The sequence below is a fragment of the Eretmochelys imbricata genome, chromosome 25 (assembly GCF_965152235.1).
Source record: "Eretmochelys imbricata isolate rEreImb1 chromosome 25, rEreImb1.hap1, whole genome shotgun sequence".
NCBI classification, from domain to species: Eukaryota; Metazoa; Chordata; order Testudines; family Cheloniidae; genus Eretmochelys; species Eretmochelys imbricata.
Window position 1 is genome coordinate 14,335,763 of NC_135596.1, and position 13,365 is coordinate 14,349,127.

At 60.9% G+C, this 13,365-nt stretch overlaps 1 protein-coding gene across 1 annotated transcript; it reads right to left on the minus strand.

Moving 5' to 3' along the window:
* Positions 1-813: 813 nt before the first annotated feature.
* On the minus strand, positions 814-12,171 carry USHBP1 (USH1 protein network component harmonin binding protein 1). Its single transcript, XM_077841958.1, is given in 15 exon segments — positions 814-988; positions 1,767-1,889; positions 2,263-2,354; positions 2,873-3,085; positions 3,731-4,016; positions 4,474-4,621; positions 4,852-4,952; positions 5,438-5,578; positions 6,290-6,438; positions 7,119-7,256; positions 8,150-8,434; positions 9,317-9,480; positions 10,299-10,414; positions 11,914-12,140; positions 12,142-12,171. Coding segments are annotated over 15 exon segments (2,388 nt in total).
* Positions 12,172-13,365: the final 1,194 nt, after the last annotated feature.

Here is a 13,365-nt window from a genome sequence, read left to right on the forward strand (position 1 = left end):
TTGCTTATTCTGGCTCCCTCCATGCGAAACACACCGTCCGGAAAGGCCGGAGCTTTCCTGTTCCCATTCCCACCCCCTGCCACCCCTAGGAGAGGCCCAGGGGAAAGGAGCTGTGTATTTTCTTACAGAAGGGACTGGAGTCCCGCAACCCCTTGTCTCTAACATTGTCCAGAACAGAGGATGGTGATCTCCAGGACCCGCGTTAAGGATGAAGCTGGAGAATCTGCCATGCCAGGCGTCCCCCCGGGCAGCTGGGGAAGCAGCAGGAAGATTCGAGAGGTAAAATTTATGGAAGCCTGTAACAGAGGATGTGCAAAGAGCAGCCCGGCTAGACCCAGACAGCTCAGCCTTGTCCGTGCCCTTGGGGATGCCGGAAGGCATAGGGAAGAGTCCCATTCGAACTGGAGATCTCTTTATTGAGTGATTTCGTCTCCACCCAAATGCCACAGACCCTGGGCCCAGCATGGACTAAAACCAGACCCAATTCATCTGTACAACCCTCTGCTATTAACCCCTTCCTGCTCAGCACCAAGAATAAACCTCCCAAGCGCTAACCTCCCCCCAATGCAGCTCTCTGGGTGGGAAACCAGGACAGGCTGGGAGGCATCGGCACAGCTGTGTGTGAGGAGCCCAGGGCTGGGCTAGCAGGGGGCTGCGGGGTGTGATTTATGAGCAATAAACTCAATGAACAGAAGACCCCCTCCTCCCAGCTCCCCATGGATCGGAGAGGCGACCCTGGGCCCTGCCAGCTGGTCACCCCTGCACGCCAGCAGGAGGGACTTGGCCACCCCCACTCCCCACCGTGGCTCTGCCCTAGATGCAGGTCTCGCTGCCGGCCACGCGACGCTCCTCCAGCCTTTGCAGAGCCTGTGTGAGCAAGCGCAGCTGCTCCGCATGCCGCTCGCCCATCGCACCCGTCTGGGCCTCCAGCCTCTGCAGCTGAGCCTCCTGCTTCCTCCTGGCATTCCTGTAGGCCAGCACCAGGGCGCTGCGGAGAGAGGTGGGCTCAGCCGCAGGGACTTGGCTCGCGGGCTGGGGCAGGAAAGGGAAGTTGCTCTGGGATCAGCTGGGGCGGGGAGCACAGGGAGGTGCAGAGCTCAGGACAGGCTCAGGGAAGCCCCTGGGGTGTTTCTGGGCCTTAACCAAAGTGCAGCTAAACCCCTCTGCTGGGTGCACGTTGATTGATAATCTCACCCAAACGGCCTGCTGCAGACAGAGGCTGCTGCCTAGGGACTAGCAGGGGGCTGGGAGCAACTCGTGGCCCTGGGAGGGGATTGGGGCCCGGTGGGTTAGAGCTGGGACTGGGAGCCAGGACTCCTGGGTTCCATCCCTGGCCCTGGAAGGGGAGTGGATTAGAGCAAGGGGCTGGGAACCAGGACTCCTGGGTTCTACCCCTGGCCCGAGGAGGGGAGTGGGGCCCAGTGGGTTAGAGCAGGGGGCTGGGAGCCAGGACTCCTGGGGTCTTTCCCCAGCTCTTTTGCAGATGCCCTGTGCGACCTCGGCTCCATTCCCACAGAGACCTGGGCTCTGCCCTTGTCTTTACCAAGCACTCGGAGCCGTTCAAATGAGGCGTCGCCAGGTTGCTGCCCTCAGACCTTTCCCCTCGGGGCGCGTTGCCCCAACTGGCTCCTGCAGACACCGGACAAAGAGCTCCCAGGCTGGGCTGCAGCCCCAGGAGAGTGGCGGGAGGGAGCCCTGGGACTGGGGCTGTGTGGAGGAGGGGGTGCAGGGGCTCCCAGCAGGGCCTTGGGATTCTCCATCCCCACCTGTGAGCCTGGAAGAAGTCTCTGGTGATCCCGACGCACTGGGCCTGCTGCACCCGGCTGGTCGCGCTGCGGTGCTCCAGGGAGGCCGCCAGGCCCTGGGCTTGGCCCCTCAGCTCCCTGCTCCTGCCACGGAAATGAAGGCTTGAGGGTGGATGTCACAGATCCCGTGGAGAGGGGAGGCCCCCTGCCTCGCACACTGAGACTGGATTTCCCCCGCCCCCTCCCCTGAGATGGGATCCCCCCAACCCCAAAAGCATGGACCTTTCCCCTCCCCACAGCCGCTGGCTGAGTCTCCAGCCGTGGGGCACTGCACTGCGCCCAAGATCTTTCCACTGTGGGCCCCCGAGCTGGGCAGGGGCCCCGATTCCTCCACCCAGCCTGTGGCCCCCGTGCAGTCACTGACACTGCCAGGGCTGGGAGGGGGGTGGTGGGGACATGGGGCACCAGCAGATGGGTGGAGGAAGGGGCTCTCCACGGAGGGAGAGGGGGTGCTCACCGGGCCAGCGCTCCAACCAGCTCCAGCATCATCGTCTCCCGATCCAGGGCAGCCTGGGGTCTAGCAGCTTCTGCCTCCCGTCTCCCGACGTCCTGGAGAAACCCAAGAACAACCCCTAAGCTCCCCCATCACCATGCAGCGGCTGCTGGGACGGGGCCCGGGGGCACCTGACAAACCCAGCTCACAACCTCTCCGTCAGCTGGGCTCAGAACCCACCGGCCCCCCACTCCCGGGAGGGACATCGGGGTCACAACGGCCTCTCGGCTCCTTGTGAACCCGGCAGAGGCACTGATTCTCGCCTGGATCCCCCTTGCGGGACCCCCCACCCTGTCCCCCGGGAGGGGCAGATCCCCCACTCCGTGGGGCCATCTACACCAGTGCACAATGGGTGTGAAATGCCCAGGTCAGGGGCAGAGCTGCTCTCCCTTTGGGGTCCGTGGCTGCCTCATGGGCCAGGCCCCAGGGAGTTTCCCTTTTGTTCCTGCGTTCCCCTGACCCCGGCCACCTCCAGGTACGCCCCTCTTCCTCGGGGTCCAGTTGGCCGCGCCTCAGGGCCCCCCTGCCCTGCTGTGTCTGCAGGCGGGCGGGCGGCGCCCAGCCCCTGACGTACCCCGAGGCAGCTGCTGCAGCTGGTGCTGTCTCCACTACTGCTGCTCCCGGAGCTGGGGCGCCGGCCCCGCTGCCCGTCCAGCTCCCCCTGCAGGTGCTCGATGAGCAGCAGGTGGGCGGCCTCCTGCGCCCGGTGCGTGTAGGTGCAGAGCTCCAGGCCTCGCGTCTCCTTCTCCGCCAGGTGCAGCCGGGTCTTCAGATCCGCCATTGACTCCTGGGGCCAGAGGGAGGCGCCGTCAGGGAGGCAGAAGCGAGCGGCTGGCCCTGGGCCACGGCGGGTTCCGGCTCCCCAGGCCTGGCCCCTCCGGCCCGAGCTAAACGCAGGGTCCCCAATAGCTGAAGCAGATCTCCCGGCTCGTGTCCCTCTGTGGGGGGACAATCCCGCCACTAGAGGCCCACATGCCCCACGTGTTGTGCTCCCCCCAGCCCCTCACCCCACCCTCGGGGCTCCCGTTATGGCCTGCTCAGCAGTTACCCCATTAATAATATTTCACAAATGCTAACCAAGCCTCGCCGCCCTCTGGGTCCCTGATATACAGCGAGGGAAACTGAGGCACAGTGAGGGGGACATGCATTGCCCAAGATCACCCAGCAGGTCTGTGGCAGAGCCAGAAATAGAACCCCGGAGTCCTCACACACACACACACACACACACACACACACACACATTCTAGCCACTAGACCTCTCGCCCCTCACAAAGCCAAAAACAAATCCCAGAAGTCCAGCAACCCCCTACCCTGACCTGGCTCTAATCACTAGACCGCACTCCCTTCCCAGAGCCACAGACAGAACCCCGGAGTCCTGGCTCCCCGCCCTGCACTGTGGCCGCTAGCCCAGCCCGTCCTGCCCCGTGCCTACCCTGATGGCCACTAAGTCGTGCAGCAGCTGTGGCTTCTCCATCTTTGGCCTTGGCGTCTCCCTGGGCAGGGCCCCCCCTGCGACCCTGACGGCCTCATCCAGCTTGGCCTCGATGGCGTCGTTACTCTGGATCACGGCACCGGCAGAACCAGGCGCGGCCTGGCAGCCCAGCTCCAGCAGGGAGACCTCCACCGAGGCCTGCTCCGCCCGCAGCCGCCGGATGTACTCGTGCAGAATCCCCTCCTCTGCCCCTCCGGGCCCCAGGGCCCCGGGGCTGGGGGTGCTGCTGGGACAGAGAGGTGTCGAGAGCAGGCTGGGAGAAGAGGGGGAGGGGCCCAACAGCCCTTGGATCTGGGTTGGGGGCTCAGGGTCCCATTCCCGGAATGGGGGGGCAGCTCGGGGGCTCACAGTCCCATCCCCTGGGGTAGGAGGCTGATGGTCCCATTCCCTGGGACTGGGGGGTGCTCAGGGTCCCATCCTGTTGGATGGGGGAGCTCTGGGGTTCAGGGTCCCATCTCTGACTCCTGGGGTTGGAGGCTGCTGGTCTCATCCCCCGGGACTGAGGCCAAGGGGTCCCATCCCCCTGAATGTGGTGGGGGGGAGGATCCAGGGCTCAAGGTCCCATCCCCCTGGACTGGGGGCTCGGGGTCCCATCCCTCAGGGCTCAGATCAGAGTCTAGGGGCCCATCTCAGAAGCCCACAGCCCCAGTCCCTGGACAACCCTACCATAGGAGCTCTGCTACCTTTCCCATCCATGGGTCCCAGCCCGGTCCTGCCCCGACCCGGCTTCCTCGCCCTCAGGCTCCGCTCTCCTCAGGAACCTCCTGGCCTCGTCCAGCACAGCCCCCATCCTGCCGCCGGGGCTGTTGGGGGCGCGCGCCCCGGGCTCTCCTAGAGCAGGGAACAAACTCATGCTGGTGCGTCCTCTGCTGGCAGGGCCCCCCGCTCCTGGCGGGGTTGGAGCCCGGGGCAGAGCCTGGCACAAGGCAGCTGGTTCCCCCCTCGCCCCTGGGGGCGCCGTGGAGCGATGGGCTCCCCCCACTGACCCCTGAGCTGCCAACCCCACAGCGAGGGGCGTTTGGTGGCTGCGGGGTCAGAGGGGACCAGCTGCAAGGACTCACCTTTGTCCAGGGCATCTCCCTCCTCCACTGGCTCCAGCCAGGGCCCCAGCTTCACCCCAGCCAGGGACAGCAGCACCTCGTAGGCCTCCACACAGCGCTCGCTGCCGGGCCAAGCACAGAGAGCAGCCTGAGAGCTGGCGGGGCCCCCAGCCCCTTGTAACCCATCCTGAGCCCCCCAGGCCCTCGCACCCCCTCCTGAGCTCCCAGCCCCTCGCACCCCCTCCTGAGCCCCCCACAACCCCTTACGCACCATCCTGAGACACCAGCCCCTTGCGCCCCCTCCTGAACCCCCCAGGCTCTCGCATCCCCTCCTGAGCTCCCCAGGCCTTCGCACCCCCTCCTGAGCCCCCCACAGCCCCTCGCACCCCCTCTTGAGCCCCCACAACCTCTCGCACCCCATCCTGAGCCCCCCAGTCCCTTGTGCCCCTTCCTGAGCACCCCCAGCCCCTCACACCACCCCCCCAACCCCCGGAGCCCTTTGTGCCCCTGCCCCTCCCACACAGTCCATTCCGCCTCCCGGCCCAGCTTGGCTCCTCTCTCCCCATGGGGGGAATCCAGGCGCGGGTCGCGGGGCCGGGCCCCTCACCTGTATTGCGCAGCCAGGCGCAGGGCCGTGCTGTTGGACTCGTGCTGCCCCAGCAGCATGCTGAGCCTCTCCGAATGGCCCTTCCACTCCTGCAGCGTCCCCGAGAGCAGCTGGTTCAGGCCTTTGAGCCTCTCGATGCACCTGGAGCAGGAGACGCGGAGCTGAGAATCCAGCTGTGACCCGCACCAAGGGGATCGGACTGGATGGGGCAGGGCTGGCTCCTTGGGGAGCCCGGAGAAGGGCCGGTTTATAACCCACCCAGCTCTTCCGCATCCCCGAGTGATGCCCGACCAATACACCTCCCGTGCTATCTACACATCCTCCTCCCAAAGGGACCCTCGCCACCCGCCAATGCAGCTCTGGAACGAGCCCCAGGGGGTGCCACCGGACATCCTGTAGCCCTCCCCAGCCCGGAAATTCAGCCCAGGACTCCCCCTTCACCCCAAGAGGAGGATGTGCCAAATACTGGGGCCATGGCGGCATTTCATTGTCACCATCCTCGGGGGGAAGGGGTTGCCCATTAGAGCTTTGGATGTGAGAGTCTGAAACTGTATTGTCTAGTGCTTAATGTAGGGGACTGGGAGTCAGGACTTCTGGGTTTTATTCCCGGCTTTGGGAGGGAAATGGGGTCCAGTGTTTAGTGCAGGGGAGGGGAGTCAGGACTCCTGGGTTCTATTCCTGGCTCTTCTATTCCAGGCTTCCTGTGTGACTTTGGGTGAGTCACTTTGCCTTTCCGTGCCTCAGTTTCCCCTGCCTGTACCTGGGGGATGATCACACTCATTGGTGCGGAGGGGCCAGGTGCGAGGCTGCCCTGTCCAATGGGTAAAGTACTTGGCGAGCCTCTGCCCTCACCCTCGCAGCTGCTGTGTCCGAGCTTCCCACTCCCTGACGTGGCTCTCCGACGCTGCGGGGCGGTGCTGGGGGAACAGGCGGCAGAGGTGCTGAGTGCTGGAGCAGCTCTGAAAGCACCGGATCAGGCTCTGGGCCGCGGCAACTGGGTCCTGCAGAGGGCACTAGCGGGGATGACAAACCCAGGAATGAGTCTGTGCCTGGCGGAGGCTGCGGGTGGATGTAAGGACTCCTTGCAGGACGGCGACAGGCCTAGGTCCCCAGGGGGCTGGGATAGGGGCACGCAGGTGACACCCAGGGTGGGGCATTAACAAAGCTGCTGTTAAACATCACAGCAGGGATGGAGCTGCCTGCTAGAAGCTGGTGTCACAATCCACGGCCACCTGGGACCAGTGCCCACAACCATCAGTGGAGACTGGCCCAGCCTCTCTCAGCTGAGCCGAAGGAGTAAATCCCCTGGCTGCGAGAAGCCGGCTGTTGTAGTCGCTCTGGCCAGCCCCTGGAGGGAGGCATGGTCACACGCCTGCAGCCCATGTATTACACCCCCTTGGCTCCTTGCCTGTTGCAGGTGATGCACGCAGGGCCTGATCCAAACACCCTGCGGTCAGCTGGGGATTCTTTCCATCGGCTGCAGTGGGCTTTGGAGCATGCCCGCAGCTGGCTGGCAGCTGCTCATCCCGGTCTATGGGTCGTTCCCGGCTCTGAGCTTGGCAGCCACATAACCCAGCAGCCTGGGGAGCTGCGACCCGGCTTGCATCCTGACCCCCCGCAGTGAGCAGGACCTAGCGGCATGGGACGGAGAAGCAGCACTGAGACCTGGCGTTGCACTCACCTGGAACGGCCAGGGCTCCCCTTCCCCGCCGGGGCTGACGGACCCCCTGGTGCTGACAGTGTCACTGGCAGATGCTGAGGGGCTGCAGGGCTGGGACAGTGTCTCGATTCGGAGCAGTGAGTCCTGCAGCTCCTTGACCTGAGCAGAGAGCGGCACCCGTCACTCACCTCACATGGACTCAGCGAGCCATAGCAAGAGCTAACTGACAGCAGCGACCGGAGTAAATCCGGAGTAGCCCCATGGAAGTGAGGGGGGTGAGTCTGGATTGCACCCAGGAAATTAACAAGCCGAGTCCACACAGATCCCAGACCTTGTGAAACCGAGGTCCTCGCATCCCAACACGGACTCTGTGAAATCCCTCCCTCCTTCAGTGCCCCGTCACCCAGCCCCCTTCCAGTGGAATAGCTCAACAGGCTGAGCAGAGCCCTGCTTCCTGGGGGGCCAAGAGCTCCCCTGCCAGGCGGGTGGCCCAGCCCTTCATCCTCCGGAGGCAGGTAACGCGACTCCCATGCATTTTGCCACAAGATGAGAAATCACGGATCCAATGCATCAGGTGTGTGTGGAACAAAACGGCTACAAAGACACAGGCTTCCCCACCGCTTGAGTTCTAGCTTTGTCTGCTTTGTTTACCAGGGAGCACCCCCACCTCCCATGGAACTCTAGTCTACGCAGCACTCAGTGACATCTACTGGCTGAATAAAATACTTCATCTGATGAAGTGAGCTGTCGCTCACGAAAGCTCATGCTCAAATAAATTGGTTAGTCTCTAAGGTGCCACAAGTCCTCCTTTTCTTTTTGCAGATAAAAAGATCACCCATGTGGCTGTGTGCTTGGGGCAGTCGGGTTGAGACCTTCCCAAATGAGGTCCTGGCTGCCCTGCATGGCCAGTGAAATATCCATTGCGCTAGTCAGAAGACCTGAACCTACCACCACTGGCCAAGTCCCTTTTCCCGCAGGGTGCAGCACTGTTGCCCTTCCCCCAGAGGTGGCTGCATGTCAGTGGCAGGGGATATCACCACTGCCATACACACCTTTCTCTGGAGCTTCTCCCGTTCCTCCTGGAATGCTTGCAGGGTGACCTTGGACCTGCTTAGCTCCTCCTCCTTGCTCCCTAGCGCCACCCGGAGAGCCGCATTCCTCTCTGCGTATGTGGCTATTTCCTTCTTGATCCAGCTCACGTCCTCGGCTGAGAGCCCTGGGCTGGCCTCGCTCATCTTCTCCCCCGGCGCCCTGGGTGCTGCCTTCCAGGGACAGCTCCTGTTGTCCTCCGGGAGTCCCGCAAAATCCCCCAGGCCTCTTTCTACCTCTTCCAGGGTCTGGAAATGCAACACACACACACACTCATCCCAGTCACCGACCGAAGCTACGGTCTCTGCATCATGCCAGGAGTCCAGAACTCTCCCTAGGAATTAGGTCTGTGTAAGGCACCTGTCACCTTGGTATCTAGGCTTCATTGAATCCCCACCACCTCTGGTTCCAGGCAATTTAAACTCAAACCTCGCAGATCAGGGGACTGGCTGGCTCAGGAGCGTGGGGAATGGGACACGGGCCTTTTTCCTCTATGGGGCGCCTGCTCCAATCTGCCCCCAGGGCGGGGGAACTGGCTGGCTTGGGGGGGGCAGGGAATGGGATGCCAGGCCTTTTCCCTCTAGGGGGCACTGGCTCCAAATCAAGGGGCGCTTGTTGGTCTCTATGGGGTATATGCAGGTGGGTCTCGGTGCACTTCCACCTCAGACACCATCACAACTGGCTGTAGCTGCCCTCCATGAGTACCCTCTGGAGAGGGGACTGGCCAGGCCCCAGAGAACCAGCTGCCCGTCCCCCAGCGGGGTCCGGGCAGGACAGAGCTGGGCCCCAGTGCCAGGGCACGTCAGGGTTGCTGCATAGAGAAGTTTCAAAGTAACAGCCGTGTTAGTCTGTATTCGCAAAAAGAAAAGGAGGACTTGTGGCATCTTAGAGACTAACCAATTTATTTGAGCATGAGCATGACACTGATGAAGTGAGCTGTGGCTCACGAAAGCTCATGCTCAAATAAATTGGTTAGTCTCTAAGGTGCCACAAGTACTCCTTTTCTTTTTGCATAGAGAAGGCAAACCCCGCCTGTCCCAGCCGGGGGGAGGCTGAGAGCCCAGGCCAGGTGTTTGGAAGGGAGAGGGGATGGGGGCGGTTAAGAAAGGGGGGGAGGGAGGTCTGCTCACCTTGGCTATCTGGGCCCACTCCTCTCCCACCACGCTGGGGCCGCCTGCGCCCATCTCCCCATCAGCACTGGCAAGCAGCCGAGCCTGGCTCCGCCGGGAGAACACGGCATTCTCCAGAGAGGCCACAGCCTGCTGCAGATCTAGGAACACGTCGGAGCTGCCTCCTAGCCGGGGAGAGACGGGGACGAGTCGGGGGGAGGGCTGGTGGGGCTCATGCCCCTTACACCCTCAGGGATCTGGGCTGCATCCCGGAGGGGCTGCCGTAAAGAGGGACAGACCAGCAGGCTGTGGCTCCTCTCAGTGCACAAGGGGACGGAGCTCCTGGCACCGACTGCCTGCGTGGATTTAGCAGCAGGCCCACCGCCGGAGCCCACGGCAGGAAGAGAAGCGCCCATGAGTCTGTACCACCAGGAAGCAGCTGGCAGGCTTTGCCCCAGACATGGCATCCCTGTGTTCACCCCATTCGATCATGACAGTCCCTCCTGCCTCCCTCCAGTCCCATCCCACCTCCCCCGACTTCCACAGGCCTGTGCACCGTTGCCTGGGGCTGGCGTTGCAGTGATGCAGGTGGGCCAAGGCAACGCAGCAGCATCACGATGGGACGAACCCGGGATCGGTGACCCTAGCCGGGTCCGTACACAATAGGCAGCCTGCAACTTCTGGGACGCAGGATCTGTCAGGAATCTGGTGAGAACGGGGCCCCTGACGAGATGAAACCCTTTCAGTGATAATAAACCTTGTCAAGAGCTCTTCCCCCAGCAATCTCAAAGTGCTTGACATAGCAGGGGTGGTACCATTTTCCTCATTTCACAGCTGGGGAAACTGAGGCATGGAGGGGGGAAGTGACTTGCCCTGGGTCATTCAGCAGGCCAGTGGCAGAGGCAGGAATAGAACCCAGAAGACCTAGGTCTGCCCACTAGACCTCATTGCCTCCAAAAGGCGTGGGATAGCTTGGGACAAAATATAATGAACCCCCCTTTACCTTCCTCCATGCAGCCCATGGGGAATGGACAGATGGCTAAGCTCCAGGGCCTCTGCACACACCTGGGAAGGCTCGCTGTGTATTCGGAGCACTGGTCTGAATACTCATCTTCCTCTCTGCAGGAAATCAAAGCCAGAGGATGCCCGGGGAGAGAGCGGTCGACTCCACTCCCCCGGAGACACGGCAAAGGGGGCAACTGATGTGAGACAGCTGAGTTCCAGGTGCGAGTGTAGCCACCTGAAACCAGCCCTCTAAGACACCAATATTTTGTTGCCAGATTAATATTATGCCACTAAGAAACAGTGACATCTAGTGAGCACCTGGATTAATAGCAAGCCTCTGTTCCCAGAGCACGTTTAGTACAGCCTTGCAAAATTAGAATCGTGGGTTTTTGTTTTGTTTTTGTTGTGATGGGCGAGTAAAATATCAGGAGTTTTTTCATCATCATGAGACAGGAGACAAGAAAATTGTGGATCTGAGCCCGTAAACGTTCGTGACAATTGGACAGCCCAGGTCAAAGAGCAGGGTTGTTAGAAAGTTCCTATCTTTTTTCCCCAGGGCTGCAGGAAAAGAAGAAGAACGCAAAGTCACTGCTAGATGAAGCCAGACAGGTCAGACCACAGCAGCCAGTCCATAGCCTTTAAAGGAGGCCATGTTTTCAGCTAAAGAATCAGGCACAAAGATACCCTGGTGACAGGCAGCGTACAAGACCCAGAATAGAATAGAATAGAATAGAATAGAATAGAATAGAATAGAATAGATGACAACTTCATTTTAAAGAGCATCTTTTCTACAAGCAGTGTCCAGAACTGCTTCACAGAGTTAGCTGATCCAGAGTAGCAAAGGGACAGAGAAACTGAGGGCTACCAGCCGGAGAGGCGCGGGCCTTTCAGATGAGAATGAGAGTTTTCCCAAGGGCAGAGAAGAAGGCTCTCGCGCACCGGGGGGAGCTAGGACGGACAGACAGAAAGGGAGCTATTTCTCTGAGGGAGAAGGGGAGTTGAGAGAGAGGCCAGGTATTGGCACAGGCTGGAGGGTAATTTCGAACTGACCCCTGGAACGAACAGAGTGGGGGAGGGTTTGAATATGGAGTGGAAGAGGGAGATGGGGAGAGGCAGGACACTGGGGAGTGGGGCCGTAAGGAGGCCACAGGGCATGCCATTGACAGGGCAAGAGGAGGCCAAGGCCTGGGCGAGGATTCATGGGCAATCAGTCCCAGGCCCAGCATGGCTGTACCAACCCCAGTCCTGCACTACCAACGGAAACTGAACCCAGAGCCATCCACAACACAGCACAGCCCTTTCCCACTCGCACTAGAGAGGGGCTCCATTAGCTGGCAGCAGTAGCGGGCTGTCATTCTCCGTGGGGAGCAGCTGCTCGAGGGGGACATAACACACACTTTGTGGATGAGTTACAGGAAGCCCAGCAGGCCAGAGCACCCCGTCCTACAAAGGGCTAGAGGCAGATGTGTTTATCCCCGCCTGGCATTGCTGCTCTATGCCACAACACCAACAGTGGCAACTGCATGCCCTTCAGTGCCCCCCTGAAGGGGCTCCTGATGCCTCAGGAGCTGTTGGCAGGGCCTTTAGGGGACTGTGACAAGCAGGGCAGGTACCTGGTTCTCCTCTGCTGCAGCTGCTCGGCCTTGCTGTGGAGCTGGGTGATGGTGACGAGCAGTGTGGTGATGTGCTCCTCGTAGCGCAGGATTGCCCGCTCGTCCGCCCCTGCTACGTCGGCCTCCTCCTCCCTCTCAGAGATTGAGTCCAGCTCGCCCTGCAGAGAACCCCGCCCAGAGAACCCCAGACATCTCAGGCTCCTTTCACGCCGAACGATCTGAGAGCCCTGTACCGACCATGGCCCTGATTCCCTGCATCCTGTCGCTGACACCTGTGCAAAGTGCTACGTTTGGATTCAGCTGCGTTTCTCAGTCACTTTGCACTGTAAACAACAGCACCAGGGGCAAGGCCACAGAGAACTGGGCGAAGAGGACACCCACCCACCAGTGCATTGCTAAAGCAGCCAGCTCTGGTGTGGAACGCATCAGCCAGTCTGAACTAGCTGCTTGATACAGCAATTTCTAGGACAACAGGAAGTAAAGAGTATGGTGGCCCGATGAAAGGTTTCAGGGAGACAGGAGGCCCCAAGCATGCAAAAGTCATGAACCTGTCTCCCAGTAATCCAGATACTGGTTTAAAAATCCAGAGATTTTACAAGTGAAACATTGGGGGTGTTTTATTCACCTTTCAGGTTTGGAACCCTTGGGGGTCAAATTTTCAAGCTTTTCTCCCCAGCCAGAAGGGCTGGGATTTGACTTTTTAAAAAAATTGAAGCTGAAATTCTCCCATAATCACTGAAGTCCAGCAGCTGGGGCTTTAAGGAGAAAAAATCAGCAAAATGACGGCAGCTGGCAAAGTCCTGTGTTGGAATGGGGCCAGGACACTAGGGGATGGGGGGTAACCCCTGAGTCCTGCCGAGAGTGGCATAGGATCTTTAATGACCACACAGGCTCGGGATGCCTGTTTCACACCTGAGCACCCCCATCAAACCCACCCCCCCCGCACTGGATCATCGGCGGTACCATTCAGCGCCATGGGCTTCGTTTGGGGGGCTCCCAGCCAACCACTGGGCAAGCCCACCCCTGCTTCATGTATAAGGCCTGCCAGACTCTGCAGCGATGCAGTTACAGCCCCCGCAAGCAGCCTGGCTTTGGAAACTGTACTAGGGAGATGCCACTCCTCCTGTGGGGTGACATTCCCGCTGGGCAGAGAGGCCAGCCTGCGATCTTGGAGCACGTCAGCCCCGTTACACCCGATGCCAGGAATAAGCAGCTCCTGGTTACTCTCAGTGCCTCTGTGGCTGGTGCTTTTACAGCTCACACCATGCCCACCTGCAGCTTCCCGCCTGCGCCCCCTTTGGGCTGAGAGGGGCAGTGCAGCCCTCCATGGGTCGTTAGCCAGCGGGTTTGTAAGCGTCTCAGCCAGCACGTAACCAGGAAAGGCTGGAGCTGCTTCCTGTTTTCAGTGGGAACAATGTCCTCCCCGCAGCAGGAGCGACATCAGCCCAGGGT